At 41.7% G+C, this 21,332-nt stretch overlaps 1 protein-coding gene across 8 annotated transcripts in view; it reads left to right on the top strand.

Annotated features, from left to right (window-relative positions):
• The window catches only part of LOC140617533 (solute carrier family 2, facilitated glucose transporter member 3), a 108,780-nt gene extending 87,851 nt beyond the window's left edge, over positions 1-20,929 (top strand). For 7 of the 8 annotated variants that reach the window (XM_072799131.1, XM_072799129.1, XM_072799127.1 and 4 more), the window contains exons 3-11: positions 9,434-9,526; positions 10,088-10,248; positions 12,521-12,761; positions 13,074-13,236; positions 13,527-13,714; positions 16,213-16,317; positions 16,664-16,765; positions 17,217-17,420; positions 18,398-20,929. In XM_072799131.1, coding sequence (XP_072655232.1) covers positions 9,434-9,526; positions 10,088-10,248; positions 12,521-12,761; positions 13,074-13,236; positions 13,527-13,714; positions 16,213-16,317; positions 16,664-16,765; positions 17,217-17,420; positions 18,398-18,619 — 1,479 coding nt within the window. In that variant the 3' untranslated portion in view covers positions 18,620-20,929. Of the gene's footprint in view, positions 1-7,385; positions 7,609-9,433; positions 9,527-10,087; positions 10,249-12,520; positions 12,762-13,073; positions 13,237-13,526; positions 13,715-16,212; positions 16,318-16,663; positions 16,766-17,216; positions 17,421-18,397 lie in introns of all 8 variants that reach the window. The other variant, XM_072799134.1, reaches the window with a different exon arrangement.
• Positions 20,930-21,332: the final 403 nt, after the last annotated feature.

The following is a 21,332-nucleotide window of genomic DNA, read 5'->3' as shown; positions in this document are numbered from 1 at the left end:
CTCAGGGTTCTCAGTTTGAGCCCCATGTTGGGTGTAGAAATTACATTAAAAAAATTACTTTAAAAAATTTGCTTATGGGCAGGCCCAGTGGCGCAGCAGTTTAGTGCTGCCTGTGGCCCTGGATGTGATCCTGGAGACCCGGGATCGAGTCCCATGTTGGGCTCCCTGTGCGGAGCCTGCTTCTCCCTCTGCCTTTGTCTCTACCTCTCTCTCTCTGTATCTCTATGAATCAATCAATCAATTAATTAATTAATTAAAAATAAATAAATAATTTGCTTTAAAATTTTGCTAATTAGGTTATAGCTTGTTTAGATACTAAACAGCCCTAAGGATACACTTTGAATATGTTTTATTCAGCTAATTTAACAAAGTTTTTTGTTCATCTATTTGTTGGGCACTGTGAGTATAAAGATAGATAAAATAAAATCTCTGCCCTCAGAGTGCTCACAATTTAGAAAGATAAGCAAATATGTTAAATAATTGTTATAGGATTTAGTAAGTACTATAATACAGGTATGTTTGAGACAAATTGTGGCACAATGGAAACCATATCTTCTTAGGTTTGTCTGGGAATGTTCCACAAAGGGGAAGAGATACTGGTTATTGTATGTATGACTAGAAGTTAGCCAGTTGGGAAGGGTATTCAAGATGAAAGAGTACAAAAGAGTGAGTCTTTAATAACATGGTGTTATGGGCTGACCTGTGTTCCCCCAAAATTCCTATAGAAGCATAACCCCTAGTTCCTCAGAATGTGATTATATTAGGAGGCAGGGCCTTTAAAGAAGTGATTAAATTAAAATGAGGCCTTTAGGTGGGCCCTAATTCAATCCTACTGATGTCCTTATAAGAATAGGAAATGTAGGGCAGCTCAGGTGGCTCAGCAGTTTAGCGCCACCTTCAGCCCAGGGTGTGATCCTGGAGGCCCAGGATCAAGTCCCACGTTGGGCTCCCTGCATGAAGCCTGCTTCTCACTCTGCCTGTGTCTGTGCCTGTCTCTCTGTGTGTCTCTCATGAATAAATAAATAAAATCTTAAAAAGAAAAAAAAAAGAACAGGAAATGTAGGGACACCTGAGCGGCTCAGTGGTTGAGCATCGGCCTTCAGCTCAGGGCCTGATCCCAGGGTCCTGGGACTGAGTCCTGCATCAGGTTCCCCGCAAGGAGTCTGCTTTTCCCTCTGCCTATGTCTTTGCTTCTGTGTCTCACATGAATAAATAAATAAAATCTTTAAAAAATAACATAAAACAGATAATGTAGACATTCAAGAGACACCACGGATGTATACACACAAAGAAAAAGACCATCTACAAGTCAAGGAGAAAGTTTTTAGGAGAAACCAAGCCTGCCAACACCTTGGACACCCAGCCTCTAGAACTGTTAAGAAAATAAATTTCTGTCTTTTACGCTATCCAGTCTGTGGTATATATTGTTATGGTACCCTTCAATGTGCGTTTTTTTCACACCACCAAGAAATTCTTCAATTCTCAGCTGATGGTAATGGAATGCCTTCCCATTTCAACTCAATTCTGTCTACCCTGAGATAGCATCAGATGTCACAGGTTAAGGGTCCAGACCCACGAGACTGCCTCTCTCTTTCCTCCACTTCGGATGCCAGCGGCTACTCCCCTTTATCAACTGCTGTAGATTAGAGGGTTCAACAACTTCCTCCTGGGTTTGATTAACTGGCTAGAGCAGCTGACACAAGTCAAAGAAACATTTACTCACATTTTTTAGTTTATTATAAAGAACATAATAAAGGATACAGATGAAGAGATACATAGGTCTGAACACTGACAATTGGTTCAGTTTGGTTTAGGCAAAGGAGAAATATACTTAAAGTGTGACTAGTGTGACTCAGGAGTTTATTAATTTCACTCCATTTTAATTCATTTACGTTTGTATCTAAAAATTGAAACCAGGGGATCCCTGGGTGGTGCAGTGGTTTAGCGCCTGCCTTTGGCCCAGGGGGCGATCCTGGAGACCAGGGATCGAGTCCCATATCGGGCTCCCTGCGTGGAGCCTGCTTCTCCCTCTGCCTGTGTCTCTGCCTCTTTCTTTCTCTCTCTCTCTCTATCATGAATAAATAAATAAATAAAATCTTTAAAAATAAAAATAAAAATTGAAACCATGTTGGGGCACCTGGCTGGCTCTGTCAGTAGAGGATCGAACCCTTGATATTGGGGTCTCAAATTTGAGTCCCATATTGGGCATAGAGATTATGAAAGAGAGAAAGAGGGAGGGAGAGGGAAAGAGGAAGGAAGAAAGAGAAGGAAAGAAAGAGAAGGAAAATGACAGAAGCAATTAAAAAAATTGAAGCAGTGTAAAAAAATCAGAAGTACTATAAAGTGTTTTTGTTAAACACAACTTCATTTGTTTTAATCAGACTACATTTCACCTTAATTGTTGAAAATTCAGTGTTCCAATTAAGGTATGCTGGAAGTGTAAAATACAGATCTAGTGCCAAAGAGAGAAAGAAATAAATATCTCATTAATAACTTTTATATTATTTACAAGTTGAAATGACAAAATTTGGTGTATATTAGGTTAAGTAAAATATAATTTTGAAATTAACTCATTTCTTTTCACTTTTTAAAAATGTGACTACTGGAAAAATTTTAATTTCATATGTAGCTTACATTATGTTTCTACTGGACAGCACTGATCTAGACTTTATTCAATAACCATTGGTACGTGATGGATTGATTTTTGAAGGAAATTGGAGGAGGGGAGACCCCTTAAAAAGTGATAAGGATCTGAGAGCTGGGATTAGGTGCTTCAGGATTAACTGGAGTGATGAATGGTTGAAATCCAGTTTGGACAGGAAAATCAACATTTTTCAAATTTTTTCTCTCTTTACCCTGTGTTTTATAGGATATTTTCACATTTCTCATTCAAAAGGAACTTTGACTACACCCAACCTAGTAAAGGAAGATCAGTAAATAACATACCGCAACAAAACATGTTCTTTATGAGAAAAATTACAAATGCAAGCAGAGCAAGTAGAATTAACTCTGGCAATCTTTAGAGTAGGCATTAGTTTTTTGGTGTGCCTTGTAATGCCATTACACTGTTCTACGAAAGAGGCAGTCTTCTCTGACTTAACTCTACGTGTTTAAAGTCCTGTATTCCTTGATTGCAGGATTTTTTGGTTTGTTTGTTTTCCCACTCAGTTATCACAATAGCAAACATCCTCCCACCTAGCAGGAAAAAGCTAGGCTTGAGATGTATGGTCTGCAGATACCTGTTTTTGGAGCTAAGAGATTTCAGGCCATTATTCACTCATTACTTCTCTTCTTAGCAGACCTACATGAAACTATTAGGTAGGAATTTCATAACATTTCAGTCTATTCCATTTTTAAATGTATCCACCACATTTCCTCTTTTGTTTTCATTTCATTTCATTTCATTTCATTTCATTTCATTTCATTTCATTTCATTTCATCTTCCATCGAAGAACATCTCACAGGAATCAAATGATACATGATACATGTTCCAGGACATTTACCTTGCTGCGCTTCCCTAGCATTGTAATCACCAGATTTCAGGAATGCTGTAGCTCCCGACTGACTGGAGCTGGTATTCTAGTAAGTGGGACCTACTTTCAAAGTAGGTCCTGAAGACCCCAGCCAACCAACCAATCTCCCCCAAACATACCAATATAAGGTTGTATTGAGCAACCTTTCTGTTGCCCAGGGGGAGGATTGCCTAATTTAGGTGTCCCTTGCTCTGGGGATAATAAGCCCAGCGTTGACTGATTTCTGGTCAGAAGTTTATTAGGTCCCTCTTACTCAAAAAGCATCTGACTCAATATGTTCAGCACGCTTTTAGATTCTTGAGATTCAGTTGAATTCTAGTTGTAACCTTTAAAAGTGTGTATAATGCTAAAAGTAGAGTGCTCTCTGTCCCACTTAACTTTTTTGAAGGTAATTTTTTCAAATTGAATTAGCCAGATGATGTTTCAGATCTCTCTCCCTTGTACCCTTCCTCCTTTTTCACCAAAAAAAATATTCTCCAGAATTCACACGTCTAAAACTTAACCTTCAGTATTGTCTTTCTCCATCACGGTTTTAACACTAATTTAGGACACATACATTCTTTGCCTTTATAATTACATTTATTTCCTTAACCATTGGGCAAATAGTTACTGGGGCAAATCCTGATTACAAATTCTGATTACAAAAAAAAAAAAAAAAAAAAAGGGATCCCTGGGTGGCGCAGCGGTTTAGCGCCTGCCTTTGGCCCAGGGCACGATCCTGGAGACCCGGGATTGAATCCCACATCGGGCTCCCGGTGCATGGAGCCTGCTTCTCTCTCTGCCTGTGTCTCTGCCTCTCTCTCTCTCTCTCTCTGTGTGACTATCATAAATAAATAAAAATTTAAAAAATTAAAAAAAACAAATTCTGATTACATTGGAGGCTGCTCTGAGTAAATGAACAGGCTCATACAGACCCGCTTTGTACTTTTACTCGTGCAATTTGCTCTTGCAAAACATTAAAGACTAATTATACTAAGTCTAGGGAGAGGGAGAAAGAAAAGATAAAGTGATTTATAGCCAAGAATGACCCTGTGAAACAAATAAATAGAAGCTAAGATAAAAAAGAACATAGAAGAGACCGGAGGAGAACAGGGCATCGAGCTGCAAAGTCCAGCCATGAGCCTCACATGGCTATTGAGTACTTACATGTAGCTAATGCCACTGAGAAACTGAATTGCTGATTTTTATTAGTTTAGAATCAGAGCAATTTAAAATATTTTCCCATCAAACACAGCTTTGTTGTTACTTTAACTGTAGAAAATGGAGATGTGGGGATGCCTGGGTGGCTCAGTGGTTGAGCGTTTGCCTTTGGCCCAGGGCGTGATCCTGAGTCATGGGATCGAGTCCCACATCATGTTCCCTGCATGGAGCCTTCTTCTCCCTCTGCCTATGTCTCTGCCTCTCTCTCTCTCTCTCTGTGTGTGTGTGTCTCTCACTAGTAAATAAATAAAATCTTTAAAAAAAAAAAAAGAAAAGAAAATGGAAATGCGTTATAAATGTGAAATAACAGTGAATTTCAAAGACTTAGTAGGGGGAAAAAGGGAACTACCTTAGTAATAATTGTTATATTGATACTATACTGAAATGATATTATTTGGGCTATCATGGGTCAAATAAAGTCATTATTTAATCTCTTGTGTCTTTTAAATTTTTTAATATGGCTACTAGCAAATTTTTCATAACATAAGTAGCTTGGATTATATTTCTATTGGACCTCACTGCCTTACAGGATATTATTTGTCCTTTGGCTGCTAAATTCAGTTGCTGTGGTAACTTAAGGGGCCTCTAGGCTCAGTGTTTCCTGGAAGGACTGGAATGAGGTGGGGGAGGGGAAGTGTGACCTCAGGGAAGGTTTTCTTGGATGTCACGTTTCACTCATACTTGGTTCTCTCTGCTAACGATCAGATTTAGAAAATAGCCTCATTAAAAAAAAGAGAGAGACACACACAGAGACAACATAATCTGGTTTGTGTCTGGTTCAGTAGCATCAGTTTGAATTCTAGGCCCTGAACCAAAACCCAAAAGAAAATGCACACACACACACACACACACACACACACCCCGTTTACCAACTAGAAAAATTGTGTCCAGTTACTGTGCTCTCTCTGCTCACCCTCTTCCCCCCATCCTGAAGGAATTGCTAGGCTACAGATTAACTGGCATTAGGAAATTGACCATTGATATCCATCCCTTCCCTCCGGAGCCCCAGCAAAGCCTTGATAACAATCTCTCACCCAAATCTGTTGTTAGAACCAAATTGTTTTCTTTGTTTACTCTTACACTGGAGCCTCCTCTCTCTGTCTCTCTCTCTCCTTTCATTATCTTTCATCTTCCTTTTTTCGAATTTTTCTTATCTCTTTTCCCCCACTCATCTCAGCCTGTAATTAATAAGAATCAATTGAGACTGTCCCTTTTTTATTCTGTAAGTGGAAGTGGTACAGGACTCTTGTCCCCTGCATGCCCGAAGTCCTTGGTTGGCAGCAAAGCAAAGTTTATTGAGCAAGAGTATAAAGCTCCCCGAGAGGGAGGGGGGCCCAGTTGGTTGCCCCTGGAGTTTCTAAGTTTAGGGGTTTTTATGAGCTCTTTTAAGCGAAACTTTCTTAAGTGATCAGAGGGTGCTGAGTCGTGCCAATCAGGGCTTTGGTCACGTATCTGTCTCCCTGTTTGGTTAATGTCTCTGTGCTGATGGTCTTTTTTTCCTGACATCTGGAGGCTTAGGTCTTAACTGCCCCTTGCCTGTGATACCAACAAATGCTTTGTGGTTAACTGTCTTATTTTATTTAGGAATTTTTGCAGAAGTCATTTCTGCAAAGGCTGAAAAGCAAACTGTTAGTGTGATCCTGCCTACGCTGCAGAACAAGATGTCAATGCTATTTTATTTCAGCTGTCCTGACTCCATATTTTCTTGCTGGGGACCCTGGCCCTAACTACTTAACTGTTCAACTAACTCCTAACAGAATAAGAAGAGAAATGCTATAAATTCCTTAAAAGCCACGACACTTTTTTGTCCTACATGCTGATGAAACCCGTTTCTTGGAGAGTACCTGACATGTAGTGTGCACTCAGCAAACACCTTTTTAACTGAATTTGGTAATTGTTCCATCTTCAGATGCTATAAACCTGAGCCTAGAGGCAAAATGTTGTAGAATCGGTAGGATTCAGAATAGGTGGTATGGTAAATGCCATATTAAGGAGTTTGGATTGTATCCCAAAAGCAGTTGATTCTCTCCTTCCTGCAGCCCAGGAGAGTTGGTCTGGCTCCCAGATATTCAGGTTTTCTTCCTCCCAGGAGAGAGTGTGCTAATCAGAGAACAAGGAGAGCCAAAAAGTGGCCCAGTTCTTTCCTTGCTAGCTTTTCTTCTCCAGACTGCCCTTCCTTCCCCTTCAAGATTGTAGACCTAGTCTATAATCAAAAGGCAGCTGATAAGTTCATGGCATTGTGAATCCTTCTGCTTACACACCTTCAAACAACCTTAACTTTCAGATAGCAGCACCCCGTTGACTCTACCTTGTGTAAATAGCATTTAGTCTCATCTCTATAGATTGACTTAATTCCCAGCAGATGGAGAACACAAATTAATTTGCCCTCCCACAGGCTTTTCTGGAGCATTTTGTCTGTGAAACTAAGATGCTATAGCAGCTATTAGAAGGGGGAAGGAGGACCAGTTTAAAAAAAAAAAAAAAAAGAAGAAGGGGGTAGGGTGAAGGATGTGGTTTTAAAAAGGGGGTGGGAGGAGGGAGGGAGTTGTTGCCTAGGGTGGGGGCAGAGTTTGAAGTCACCAAATTCCGAGAGGTCACGGGATCACTTGAGCCGGGTGTGGGGCGGGGCCGGGGGGCTTGTCTTCCTTGCAGGCGCCACCCTTTGCAGAGATTATAAATTAGTGCCTGGCGAGCTCTAACGGTGAGAGCGAGGAGGAGATGTGCTGCGGAGCTGGGGACCAGTAGAAAAACTTGCTGCCAAGAAGGACATTTTGGAGGTTTTGTTCACTGGAAGGCGGTGTCTCTGGGATCCCAACTCCCAGATCTTTATTGAAGATTGGAATAGAATTAAATTAGGGCCATGGGGACACAGAAGGTAAGAAGAACTAATAGAATTATCAGTTATTTTTTTGCTTGTTGGGGGTACACTCAAAAGGCAGGCCTTTATGGAGGTGCTGTGCTCCGTTTTAATCTAAGTCATCTAGCCATCTCAGGCCTGTTCGTTTCTTCTCCAGCCTGGGATGCCATGGTTCTGCCAGTTATCTTTGGATGTCCAAGCCTATTAAGGATTTATCCCAGTCCCATTCACCTCCCTGTCGCAGGGAAAGCCACCTGGAGAAGCTATGTGTTTTTCTCAGGGTTGTTACTGTTTTTAACATAATCACATGGTACTGAGGATGCGGGGATGAGATGCCTGAGTCTGCAGGCTGCTTAGCTGTGTTGATTCCAAGTATGGGTCTCTTGAGCCAGCAGGAAGATTCCTCTGGAAGCATTAAACCTTGAGAGGGGGATCCCTGGGTGGCGCAGTGGTTTGGCGCCTGCCTTTGGCCCAGGGCGCGATCCTGGAGACCCGGGATCGAATCCCACGTCAGGCTCCCGGTGCATGGAGCCTGCTTCTCCCTCTGCCTGTGTCTCTGCCTCTCTCTCTCTCTCTGTGACTATCATAAACAAATAAAAAATTAAAAAAAAAAAAAAAAAAAAAAAAAACCTTGAGAGGACCTGGGATTCGTTTGAGGGCATGGGTCAGTGTCCGGCCATCTGCTCTGTAACCTAGAGTCCTTGGATATTAAGGAGAGAGAATTCCAGTTATCTTTATTGTGGTTGTGATTGTGAGTGCACGATACATTAATGTGTTACTGTGTGTTATGGAAGCAGTATTTTTACAGGGAGAAAATCGTTGTCACCAGGGTGAACATCTCTTACTTCATTTGAAAATGAAGGAAGATAAGGGATGAAAAAACAGGGTGGAAAATGAAAAGGCCCTCAAGGATAGTAAATGATGATGAGGCCAGGCTGAAAGGAAGAAGAGGTCCTTACTGATGAGAAGTAGATTACACAGCTGTGTGCGGGCGGGGGTGCTTTGGTGCTTATACCTGGTGGCCTGGGGTGCAGGGTCAGCTTCGGATAACCAAAACTCCTGGCCACTCTGTCTAACCTAAAAGGAGGAGGGAGTTAAAGGTAAGGAAGGGTTGGGCAGGCGCCGCAGAAGATGTCCTCAGCCATAAAAATTGAGCTTATCTTGAACTGAAAATCTAACACTCAATTAAATTACTCCCAACAAGGTGAGAGAGGACTCCCTCCTCCCCCCCACAGACTCCTGTGTGTTAGGTTGGGAGTGAACTTGTGTTCTCCCTTTGTGGGGTGGGGGTAGCGGTACAAAATGAAGTAAACAGGAAGAATTTCAAATGTGACCAGGATACCGTGGGTAGATTTTATAGATTACGTTATCCTGAGCAATAAGAACAGTGAAGACACCACCACCACTCTGGTCTTCAGTAGGATCCTGGGGTACAGGATAAGACAACACTGGATCTAGCTGTTTCCAAAATAGTCCATTTTTAGGAATCCCAGGGCTCTCTTTTCCTGCAGTTCTATGCTTGCTTTTACCTGGGGCAGTTTTTTTTTTTTTTTTTTTAATAGTTTCAAACAGATTAACCCAGTTGTTCTTAACTTTCTAGCCAAATTTTCTTGACACTTTTCCCAAGTGTACGTGGTTGTCTATATCTCTGGATAAGTTCTTGAGGATAACCGGTTCTTTTGTGTTCCATTTATTACCTAAATTTCATTACGTTTTTGTTCTTTACATAGCACTCTTGGGCTAAGTGCTCCTAGTATATCTCCTTAATCGAGAAGAAACCATCATTATTCAAGAGCTTTAAGGAAAGTTTCTTCCCTTCTCCCTCTTCTGCCCCCCACCCCAGGTCACGGTGTCTCTGATCTTTGCCATCTCCATTGCTACAATAGGCTCTTTCCAGTTTGGCTATAATACCGGAGTCATCAATGCTCCTGAAACGGTGAGTGCCAGGCAACTAGAGTTAGAATTTGGAATTGGGAAATTATTCCTTTAAAGCGGGATTCAAAAAAAAAGTGGGGTTCAACAATGAAGAATTTCAGTAAAACTTGGTATCTAGCTTGGTGAAGGCGGGAGAGACAGAATAATATTGTTGGGGAAGGCTAACTGAATCATTAATCAAAGCAAAAAGCTCAGTTGCTCTCTATGACTGGACTGTACCCATTCTTCCTCTCACCTTCTCATGGCACACTTCTTTTGTTATCCCTCAGGGGGGTTAGTTACAACGGGGGTGGGAGGGTCTTAGGGGAGGACTAGGGGTAGTCTACTGAACATCTGTGCTACTACCTATCTGGATTTTCAGGACAAATCAAAATTGTTCTTTTCAGAGCTACCATTAACCTCCAGTATGTTCTCTATCTCTTCCATCTGCATCCATTTACTTGATTCTCTGCTGTTAATCCGTAATGTTGTTTTCTTAGAGAAAGATCCCCCCCCCCCCCGATATTTGCCCCTTCTCTCATTCAACTGTAACAGTCTGCCCACCAATCATTTTAATTTGCAGATAATAAAGGACTTTCTCAATTACACCTTGGAAGAGAAATCGGAAAACCTTCCCACTGAAGTGTTACTCACTTCCCTCTGGTCCTTGTCTGTGGCCATCTTCTCTGTTGGTGGTATGATTGGCTCCTTCTCTGTTGGACTCTTTGTCAACCGCTTTGGCAGGTATTGACCAGAAACTGGGTAAGGAAGGGGGCTATACTGGTTGCATTGGGAACAGGTATTGAGAATTAGGATGGGGAGGCCATGATGCATTTGAATGAAAACATCCCCAATTCGAATTGAGGTAAACTAAGCCAACTGGCACTGAATAGGACTGCTTGAAGCTATGCTGCCCATTAAAGAGAGTCGCCTTTGCAGTCCAGCTGAAGCTAATTCAGTAGTCTCTAATAAAGTGCACTATGGAATTTCCCAGAAACGTACTTGATTTACAAGGTCAGGAGTTGTTTACTTTTCTTAAAAATTTTGGGATTTCATGCAAGTGTTTTCATTATTTTATAAAGCAGGATTGGGAGGAAACATTTTATAATCCTTGGCCTGTGGTAAATGTGGATAATGGCCAAATTACTGACATTTTTTTCCCCAAAAAAGAACATTGAATCTTCTCATTCCACACTGACTTAATAAAACATCGTAGAATATTTTCAGTTATAACTGGTGAAGAAATCATTGCAGTTGCTAATTAGATGTTCTGGAAACACAAGTAAAATTTAACTTTAAAAAAAAAATTAAAGCGGGCACCCCATGTGGCTCAGTGGTTTGGCGCCACCTTCAGCCCAGGGTGTGGTCCTGGAGACCAGGGATCGAGTCCCGCGTCGGGCTCCCTGCATGGAGCCTGCCTCTCCCTCTGCCTGTGTTTCTGCTTCTATCTCTGTGTTTCTCATGAATAAATAAGTAAAATCTTTAAAATAAACTAAAAGTAAATATAAATAAATAAATTAAAGCAACCCATTTTACTTGATAATGTTTGATGTTTGTTGTGTTTGCATTTTTAAGGCCACAATGTGGCTACTCAAGTCACTGAAATTTTATTTTTTTTAATTAATTAATTTTTTTTTTAATTTTGTTTATTTATTCATGAGCGACACAGAGAGGCAGAAACACAGGCAGAGGGAGAAGCAGGCTCCAGGCAAGGAGCCCAACGTGAGTGAAACTCCTCCCGGGACTGGGACTGGGACTGGGATCACACCCTGAGCCAAAAGGCAGATGCTCAACCGGTGTCCCAAGTCATTGAAATTTTAATGTGCCTTTCCCATAACTCCCTGTGACTTTCTTCCTATTGTTATTTTATTAGCAAAAGAACCTAATAGAGGAAGTGGGGTCTCCCAGGAAAGGAATGCAGAGAAAGGTAAAAACAGAATGAGGGATGAAAATTTACCCTTTAACAGTAGGCTCTCTTTGGCTGCATATTTAGGATCTGCCTGGGAGCTTTTAAAAGTACCAGGGTTTCAGAACTCCCTGGATAATTCCAGCAGACCACCCAAGGGGAGAGTTGCTGAAGCTGCTGAAGCTCTAGTTTTTCCCAACATCTGCAGTAAATTTTCAGTGTTAATCTCTTACTTCCATTTTCGGTTAGCTGTTTCCATGGCTTTGCCTCCCACATTTAACACATAGATGCAGTAATTTGTTATTTTATACTGGCTATCAATACTAATTGAAAATGGCCTCCCCACAAGCTAGCCTGGAGCCAGGAAAGCTGTCCACTTTCTGCCCATAAAAAAAAAAAAACTTTAGTCTGAAATCAGTCTTCATTAGTATGTTGGTGGCATCCAAGCAACTATATTATAATAAAATACAGTAAGAAGCATAAAAAGAGGGCAGCCTGGGTGGCTCAGCGGTTTAGCGCCACCTTTAGCCCAGGGCCTGATCCTGGAGACCCGGGATCGAGTCCCACGTCAGGCTCCCTGCGTGGAGCCTGCTTTTCCCTCTGCCTGTGTCTCTCATGAATAAATAAAATCTTTAAAAAAAAAGAAGAAGCATAAAAGGATCAGCACTGGTCCAGAAATTTCTCTTGAATGTGTTCAGGGACCAGCTGTATCAGGATTGCCCAGTACCAATGGTTCTCAAACCTTAGCTAGAATCCAATCACCCAGATGGCTTTTGGGAACAGATTGCTGGCCTCTGTCCCAGAGTCAGACTTAATGATTTAGTAAATTGGGATGGGGTGGGACAATTTTAATTTCTTGCAGATTTGAAGCTAATGCTGTTAGTTAGTGGACAACTTAAACAAGCTTTCTAGGTGAGTTTTATGCATACAGAGGTATAAAAACCATTGATCTTATCCCAGCCAGAGATGTTCTGATAATAGTAAGAGGAAAAGTTAGACTACAAGAGAAGATCTATGAACCTGGAGAAGGGTAGAGAGATAAGGAAAGGAGGAAAGAGATCAGGCCAGGCCTATTTTGCTAACTTCTCTTGTCTTCATTTAACCTTTCAGGCGCAATTCAATGCTTATGGTCAACCTCTTGGCTGTCGCTGGTGGCTGCCTTATGGGGTTCTGCAAAATAGCGCAGTCGGTTGAAATGCTGATCCTGGGCCGATTGATTATTGGCCTCTTCTGCGGCCTCTGCACAGGTTTTGTGCCCATGTACATTGGAGAGATCTCTCCCACTGCCCTACGGGGGGCCTTCGGCACTCTTAACCAGCTGGGCATCGTCATCGGGATCCTGGTAGCTCAGGTACTCTAGAACTCATGCTTTGAGTTTTAGTCATGGCTCATTAAATGAGTTAACATAGATAAGCTCAGGAATATCTGCATCTATTCAACTATATGTAAGTTTCAGGTACTTATTGTAGCTCACAGACAGCTAAAGAAGCAGGAAGGGTAGAGAAAGTAACTTTTTTCCTGCTGTAAAAAAAATGGATGATTTGCTGAAATGTGTTTTTTCTGACTTTTTTTTAAACCAACTTGTGGCTTATATATATATATATATATATATATATATATATAAAGAATGAGCTTTACAGTATCATATTGATCTGGTTTCTAGATCTTCGGTCTGAAAGGCATCATGGGAACTGAAGAGCTTTGGCCCCTGCTCTTGGGCTTCACCATCATTCCAGCTGTCCTGCAAAGCGCCGCCCTTCCATTTTGCCCCGAGAGCCCTAGATTTTTGCTCATTAACAGAAAGGAAGAGGAGAATGCTAAGGAGAGTGAGTATCCTTCACACTTTGACTGTAGGAATTTTAGGGTTGTGGTTTAGGGCATTGGATCTGTTTGGTCCTCTCCTTTCCTTGCCCCCTCAGAACCCAAATGGAGACTTCCCTGATTGCTCTTGAGTCAGAAACTTTCAACCCCTAAAGAGTGACATGAGAAGCAGGTTAAGGCACAGATGCTAATTGATGAGCCATATCCAGAGCTCATCTCTGTGGCTTTTGCCCAGCTGTATTAGAGGGGAAATGAAGATGGAATAGCACCTAATCTTTATCTTTTGTTTGACCAGTCCTCCAACGATTGTGGGGCACCCAGGATGTGAGTCAGGACATCCAGGAGATGAAAGATGAGAGTGCTAGGATGGCACAAGAAAAGCAAGTCACTGTGCTGGAGCTCTTCAGATCGCGCAGCTACCGGCAACCCATTATCATTTCCATCATGCTCCAACTCTCCCAGCAGCTCTCTGGAATCAATGCTGTGAGTAGCTACTCTGTGGCCAGCGGGGGTTGCCCACTGCACTTAACTCACTAGAGGGGCTGAGCACAGGCAATTGCTCACTTTGTTCCATCTACAGAGTCAGAGTCCCCCAGTGATGCTTGCCACACGCAGCCACTCCAAAAATGTTGATTACCCAATTTTAACTTAGTTTTAGTTTTGTTTGTTTGTTTGTTTGTTTGTTGTTTGTTTTTTTAATAAGATTTATTTTAGGGGCACCTGGGTGGCTCAGTCAGTTAATGATCTGCCTTCAGCTCAGGTCATGATCTCAGGGTCCTGGGATCAAGCCCCAAATCGGGTGCCCTGCTGAGTAGGGAACCTGCTTCTCCATCTCCCTCTGCCTGCCTTTCACCCTGCTCATATTTTCTCTCTCTAATAAATAAAATTGTAAAAAAGAAAAAGATTTAATTATTTTAGAGAGAGGGGCAGAGGGATAACGAACCTTGAGCAGACCCTGCACTAAGTGCAGAGTACGACATGGGGCTCAATCTCACAACCCTGAGATTACCACCTGAGCCAAAACCAAGAGCACTTAACCAACACTTAACCAACTGCACCATCCAAATACCCCTGTTTTTATTTATTTACCATTTTTTAAGTTTATTTAAGTCCTCTCTGCACCCACCGTGGGGCTCAAACTCACAACCCCAAGATCAAGAGCCAGCCAGGTGCCCCTGTTTTTTTTTTGTTGTTTTTTTTTTTTTTTTTTTTAAAGATTTTATTTATTTATTCATAGACAGAGAGAGTGAGAGACAGGCAGAGGGAGAAGCAGGCTCCATGCAGGGAGCCCGACGTGGGACTCGATCCCAGGTCTCCAGGATCGCGCCCTGGGCTGAAGGCGGCGCTAAACCGCTGAGCCACCCAGGCTGCCCGGTGCCCCTGTTTTTATTTAAGATTCTATCTGCAGGGATCCCTGGGTGGCGCAGCGGTTTGGCGCCTGCCTTTGGCCCGGGGCGCGATCCTGGAGACCCGGGATCGAATCCCACATCGGGCTCCCGGTGCATGGAGCCTGCTTCTCCCTCTGCCTATGTCTCTGCCTCTCTCTCTCTCTGTGTGACTATCATAAATAAATAAAAAAATTAAAAAAAAAAAAAAAGATTCTATCTGCAGTATGTGTTTTCCATGTAGAAAAAAAAAAGAAAATAAATAATAAACGAAAAATTCATCACCTTTAGTCTCGGAACTTCTAAACATTTGTCCTTTCAAACTTTTTTCAGTATATAGGACATTACAAATGTGGGACTTGATCCCAGAACTTCAGGATTATACCCTGAGCCGAAGGGAGACTCAACCACTGAGCCACTCAGACGTCCAGAGTCTTATTTTAGAAAATACAAATATACATAGTTTCTATCCGAGGTTATATGTATTTGAAGAGTTGTTTCCTGAGAAGGTAAATCCCAGCGTAGACACATAAAAAGTCTGACAAATACAGCTATAGAGGCAAAAACACAGGATGAAATAATAAATTCCTGACCCAAACCTTAGGGACTGAACCTAGATGATCTAGATCCCGTTCCCTTGTTACTTTGAGGTTTGAGTCCAATATTTTGACATCTGTTTAACTATGGTAGCTATAGCAACTTTACATTTCAGCACACTGATCAGTAAATAATTAAAAATAATACATACTAAAGAGTAGTTTATTTAATAGTATATGTTAAAAGGATAGCTGGTATCATTTGCTAAAACACTTGGACCTAGAGCTAGGGTTTCCAGCCCAAGTTCTGTTTCTAATTACATGAGCAGGCTGAGATTATTTCTCAATTTCTTCACTGTCAAATTAACATATTGGTGTGGGCTTATCACTGTTTTAGGGGTTAGGGGAATTGTCCATTGAGGAAGTGTAATTGAGGAACTTGCTGCTGGTTGGCTTTGTTGGAAGAGCACATAACTCTTGATCTCAGGGTATGAGTTTGAGCCCCACATTGGGGGTAGAGATTACTAAAAACAAACCCAAAACTTTAAAATGTACCAAAAAAAGCTTAATTGAAAAAATTAATGGGACTAAAACCTTTATATCTAAGTTAATAAAATAGAGGTAAGGAAGAGACTTCATGAGCAGAAGGAATGAGCATAGAAGAAAAAATGGAAATGAGTAGCTAGAATTAAAAAGAACTAAAAACAAAGATACAGAAGATAATTTATTTGCAGAAAAGATACTGTAATTGAACCAAAAAAACCCGGAAAGGACTCCTTAACCTCCTGACACTTTTATTTTTCTTTTTTTTCTCTCTTTTTTTTAAGATTTTATTTATTCATGAGAGACAGAGAGAGAGAAAGGCAGAGATACAGGCAGAGGGAGAAGCAGGTTCCCTGCAGGAAGCTTGATGTGGCACTCCTGGGATCACGCCCTGGGCCAAAGGCAGATAACCAACTGCTGAGTCACCCTGGCATCCCAAGTTTATTTTTCTAAGGGTTCTCTTTTTTAACTGTTATGCACAACTGCGGTTTCAAAGTTGTCTTTTGTTTCCTATTAGGTGTTCTATTACTCAACAGGAATCTTCAAAGATGCAGGTGTTGAGGAGCCAATCTATGCCACCATTGGTGCAGGGGTGGTCAATACTATCTTCACTGTTGTCTCTGTAAGTTGGATGGTGTGATAGTTTGGGGTAGGGGGAGGGCCATTCTAACTGTGCCATGTTCAAGGATGGGTTTCAAGTCCTGCCATTTCCCTACTATCGTTTAAACCTTTGTGTTGTTTCATTTTGGGGGGGAAGAAGAGCTAGTGAATGATGGGTATAAGGAGTCTTCACTCTAAGCAAATATAAAAGGGATGAGAAAGAGGGAGGTATAAAAAGGATCCTGTAGGATGCTTTTAACTCTGAACTAAAAGGGGAAGTGTGATTTTAATAAGTATCCTGCTACTGGTAAGGCAGATTCAGGTAGAAGGGAAAGCTGAAATTTTATGTTCTGTTCTTATTCCTTTAGCTGTTTCTGGTGGAAAGGGCAGGGAGGAGAACTCTACATATGATTGGCCTTGGAGGGATGGCTGTTTGTTCCATCCTTATGACCATCTCGTTGTTATTAAAGGTGAGTGCTCTTTGAGTGAAGGAAAGGGAGGGATTACAGGTGATTCTGTGACACAGGTGGGAAGATGAGGGTGGAGATCCATAAAGTCACATGCCCAGAGTTTTAAGAAAAGTGAATCATCAGAGATGGGTAATTAAACTGCCGGAATTCTTATATCTAAATGACATATAGTTTGCAAAATACCTTATGTAATTTAATTCTTCAAGTCATCTCAAGGTAATTATTCCCATTTTATGAGTGATGAAATGATTTTTGTGCCAATTGACACAGATGGAACACAAGGCTAGGATTCAAAAACCCAGGGCTTTTGACTCTTAAGTCCAATTAACTCCATTGTAACCCAGGACAGAAGGGAGCTTTTCATTGTCAAGTCTTCTCCTCTGGGAGGCTAGATCCTATCCAGGCCGAGCTGTCTTTACTACTCACTTTCCTTTGTTCCTTCCTCATTTAGGATAACTATAATTGGATGAGCTTTGTTTGTATTGGGGCTATCTTGGTCTTCGTAGCCTTCTTTGAAATTGGCCCAGGCCCCATCCCCTGGTTTATTGTGGCCGAACTCTTCAGCCAGGGACCCCGCCCAGCTGCAATGGCAGTGGCTGGTTGTTCCAACTGGACCTCCAATTTTCTGGTTGGGCTGCTCTTTCCTTCTGCTGCAGTAAGTAAATTAAAACAAAACTAACCAAGACCATTTTGAAACCAGCTCACCTAAGCCAACAGGTTTAAAATCTGGTTACTAACACCACAGGACTAGGTGTCAAGTGTTTCATGTTTGGTGTTTTCTTTAAGATTTTATTTATTTTAGAGAGAGCATGAGATCAAATGTGGAGGTGGGGGTAGGGGGGGAGCAGAGAAAAAGGGAGAGAGAATTTCAAGCAGACACTGCACTGAACACAGCCTGACATGGGGCTCCATCTCACGACCCTGAGATCAGGACCTGAGCTGAAACCAAGAGTCACATAGATGCTCAACTGACTAAGCCACGCAGGCATCCCAGATATCAAATGTTTTAAACCAGATTTTCTTTCTTGTTCTCAATGACCTATAGAAAAAGGAATGGTTGTAAAAAAGGATTGAAGCAGGAAGGCAAAACTGGGAACTTTTTATTTTTTTAAAGGAAACTCTACCTATAACACGGGGCTCAAACTCAAGAGCTAGAAATCAAGAGTTGCATGTTCTGCTGACAGAGGGAGCCAAGTACCCCAAAACTGGGAACATTTATTTAATTTTTTAGAGGATTTTATTTATTTATTCATGAAAGACACAGAGAGAGACAGAGGCAGAGGGAGAAGCAGGCTCTATGCAGGGAGCCCAATATGGGACTCGATCCCCCAACTCCAGGATCACGCCCTGGGACAAAGGTGGGCACTAAACCACTGAGCAGCCCAGGCGTCCCAAAACTGGGAACTTTTGAAAGACCACTAGTCTGAGGTGATTACAAAGGCATAGTTCTGCCTAGATACAATGATCATGATAAGTCTCAAAGGATTCCAAACCAGCACTTAAAATCCACAATTTGGATTAGCTAGTGTTAATGACTTCATGACCTTAAAGGCTCATTGAGATGGGAAGGAGAGGAGTTGGGCAATGACCAGATCTTACACTGATACTCCTTTTTCTGTATCTTTTCACTAGTTCTACTTAGGAGCCTATGTATTTATCATTTTCACTGGCTTCCTCATCGTCTTCTTGGTCTTCACCTTCTTCAAAGTCCCTGAGACCCGTGGCAGGACTTTTGAGGAAATCACCCGAGCCTTCGAAGGGCAGGGGCAGGATGCCAACAGAGCGGAGAAGGGCCCCATTGTGGAGATGAACAGCATGCAGCCGGTGAAGGAGACCGAGACCGCCACTGTCTAAGCCATGCCTCCTTCCCGCCTCCCTCCCAACATGGAAAAACCACCTCTCCCGGATGAGGGAGAAATCGAATCAGGTTGTAACCCAGGACTGTTTCTGAATGCTGCTACTTGATTCCTTTCTCTTCCCCACACACTCCATGAGCACTCAGAAGAACCCAATGCTGGAGTTAGTTGTATCTTCAATGGTTTTGAAACGTTTCATTTCTTGGACATTCTCTTCTGTTTAGAAGAGACCAAGTGAACCTACCTTCATTTCAGGAGGAACTGGCCACTTGCCATATGACAACATTGTCAGCTCTTCCTACCTGGGGTTCTGGTAGGTCCTCACCAGGGCCAATAGGGGAATAAGAGTGAGGTGCAGCCCCGCCCCGCCCCCCCCCCCCCACACACACACCAGACCTCCCAGGAAGCATATCTACATAAGTGTGGAGGGCTGAGAGGGATTAAATAGAAGCACCCTCCTCGCTTCCATACAGCTCTGCAGAGCAAATTAACTTGAGTTTTATTTATTTTATCTTCTGGTTTTATTGCATAAATATTTATTTTTTTAAGTGTAAAGTAATTTTACCAAATAATGCAAACATAAGGAAATTGAGGTTAGAGTTAGAGGGAGGTGCTTAAAGAGAGGTTTATAGGGTAGAAGATTTGATACGGGAGAGGTCAAGGTGCAATAAGGAGGGGAGATTCAGGGAGAAACAGAATGTGTTCTCAGACGGTGTGTGAAGTTTGCACGTTGCCTCTTAACCTTTCAGGTGGAAACTCTCAAGTTTAATTTCTCAGAAAAGTCATGTGCCTGTATTAAGCTACTGCTTACCTTTGGAATTTTTTTCTTTGTTTAAAATTACATGTAATATTACTTGAAATCTAGGGGTATTATTAAGATGGGCATTATAGTTCACAGTGGTTGATGGGTTCTAATTTTGGTTGGAGTCCAGAGAAGGAAGGGAAGGTTATTTCTAGAAATCCTTTCTCCTTGCACTGGACCAAATGACTTCCTACCCTTGTAGTGGACTCATTTTTTTGTGGGGGTTTGTTTTGTTTGTTTTAAAAATATTCCTAACACCCGCGTAGTAGGAGAACCTTCTAAATGAGCAACCCAAATAATGGTTCTTGATAGAGGTTCAGTATTTTCTCCATTTTGTTATTTAGGAGATTTTAGTTATTGATTGTTGTTTTGTTTTAAGCCATAGCTTTAAAAGAATTCAGAGGAGAATGTTCATAACTAACTTGGAATTTGTAACCTCAGCTCTGGGAGAGGATTTTTCCTGAACGACTATTATCTAATGGAAGTATGTTGTTGCTTTAGGGTCATGGCATGCTTGTTCTTCTGTTACCATATTTCCATAGTATTACGTACAAGTGCCCTTAGGGGCCCATACATTTGGGATGGTATGAGTAAATGTGCAGTGTAGCCCACACTTGAGAGTATGAATGTATACGCACTGTCACTTTGCTCTGGGTGGAAGTTGTTTATTGGTAACTTGTGTCCCCTATGCTCTATAGCCCCCTTTTGAATAGAATATGTTAAAACTCATCTCTATGTATATAAATAACACTGCCTCTGCTGGGTGGAATTTGCATCTATGGTTTTCTTCCAAACTGTAGAGTTCAGTCTCCCCTTTCCTTGTTGGAGAGTTGGGAGAGAACTCCTTAAATCTTGACATTGAGGGTGGAGGATTCACCTCCCTCTAGACCCAGATGGTGGGAATAGCAAAGAAAAGTGTGAGATCAGAACATTGTGGCCTCTTGGAAGAGAGTCGTGGAGAAGGGGCCTTTCTTTTAAGGGGATAAGAAACAAACTGAAGACTTCTAACTATGGAGCATTTTAAGAGTCCAATGAGTTGGAAGGATGGATGCTTGCCCCAGGTCATGGACACCTCCACAAATCATCTAGTTTCCCAGTATTTTTATAAATGGAGATTGGGCCCCATGACACTTTACTTGGTCTTCCTTCTTACATAGGTTTTTTGATTACCCTTTCTCTCCTTGGTGCTTATATACTTAAGACCCTTTAGCCAAACCCTTGCCAATGACAGTATTTCAGTCACTAGTTCTCACTGTTTCCTCTGATCATTGAGCCTTTGGAAAAAAAATCTCACAGAGCTTATATGTAATGGGGCTTGGTTGAACAGATGACTTCCTGTAACTGCACCTCTACTTTTGGCTTCTCAAAAACAGTGGGTTGGCAGTAATGCAGCGTGGAAGTTTTCCCATTTCTCAGTGACCAGATTGTGAATATTTCCAAATGGATTTTCTATTATTAATGTTACTGTGGTTTGTTTCGAAATAAAAATTCTGAATGTACATGTGACATCATGGGCTTGGTTTTTTGGAGGTTTTTTGGGTTTGTTTTGTTTGGGTTTTTTTTTTTTTAAGATTACTTATTTATTTATTCATAGAGACACAGAGAGAGAGAGAGGTAGAGACACAGGCAGAGGGAGAAGCAGGCACCATGCAGAGAGCCTGACTTGGGACTCGATCCAGGGTCTCCAGGATCACACCCTACGCTGTAGGCGGCGCTAAACCGCTGCACCACCGGGGCTGCCCATGTTTTGGGTTTTTGTTTTTTTGATCCTTCCTATAGGAAGGAGAAAATCCACTTTAAATCCTGGTTTGGCCACCCAATACCTGTTACCTTAAGTAAGTTTCTTTTTAGGATCTAATACAAATGAAAACGGTACTTGTTTATGACACAGATGAAATGAACAGCCTTA

Source organism: Canis lupus, chromosome 25 (assembly GCF_048164855.1).
Source record: "Canis lupus baileyi chromosome 25, mCanLup2.hap1, whole genome shotgun sequence".
Classification (NCBI taxonomy): domain Eukaryota; kingdom Metazoa; phylum Chordata; class Mammalia; order Carnivora; family Canidae; genus Canis; species Canis lupus.
Note: the sequence above shows the minus strand (reverse complement) of the source record. Positions and strands in the feature narration are given on the sequence as shown.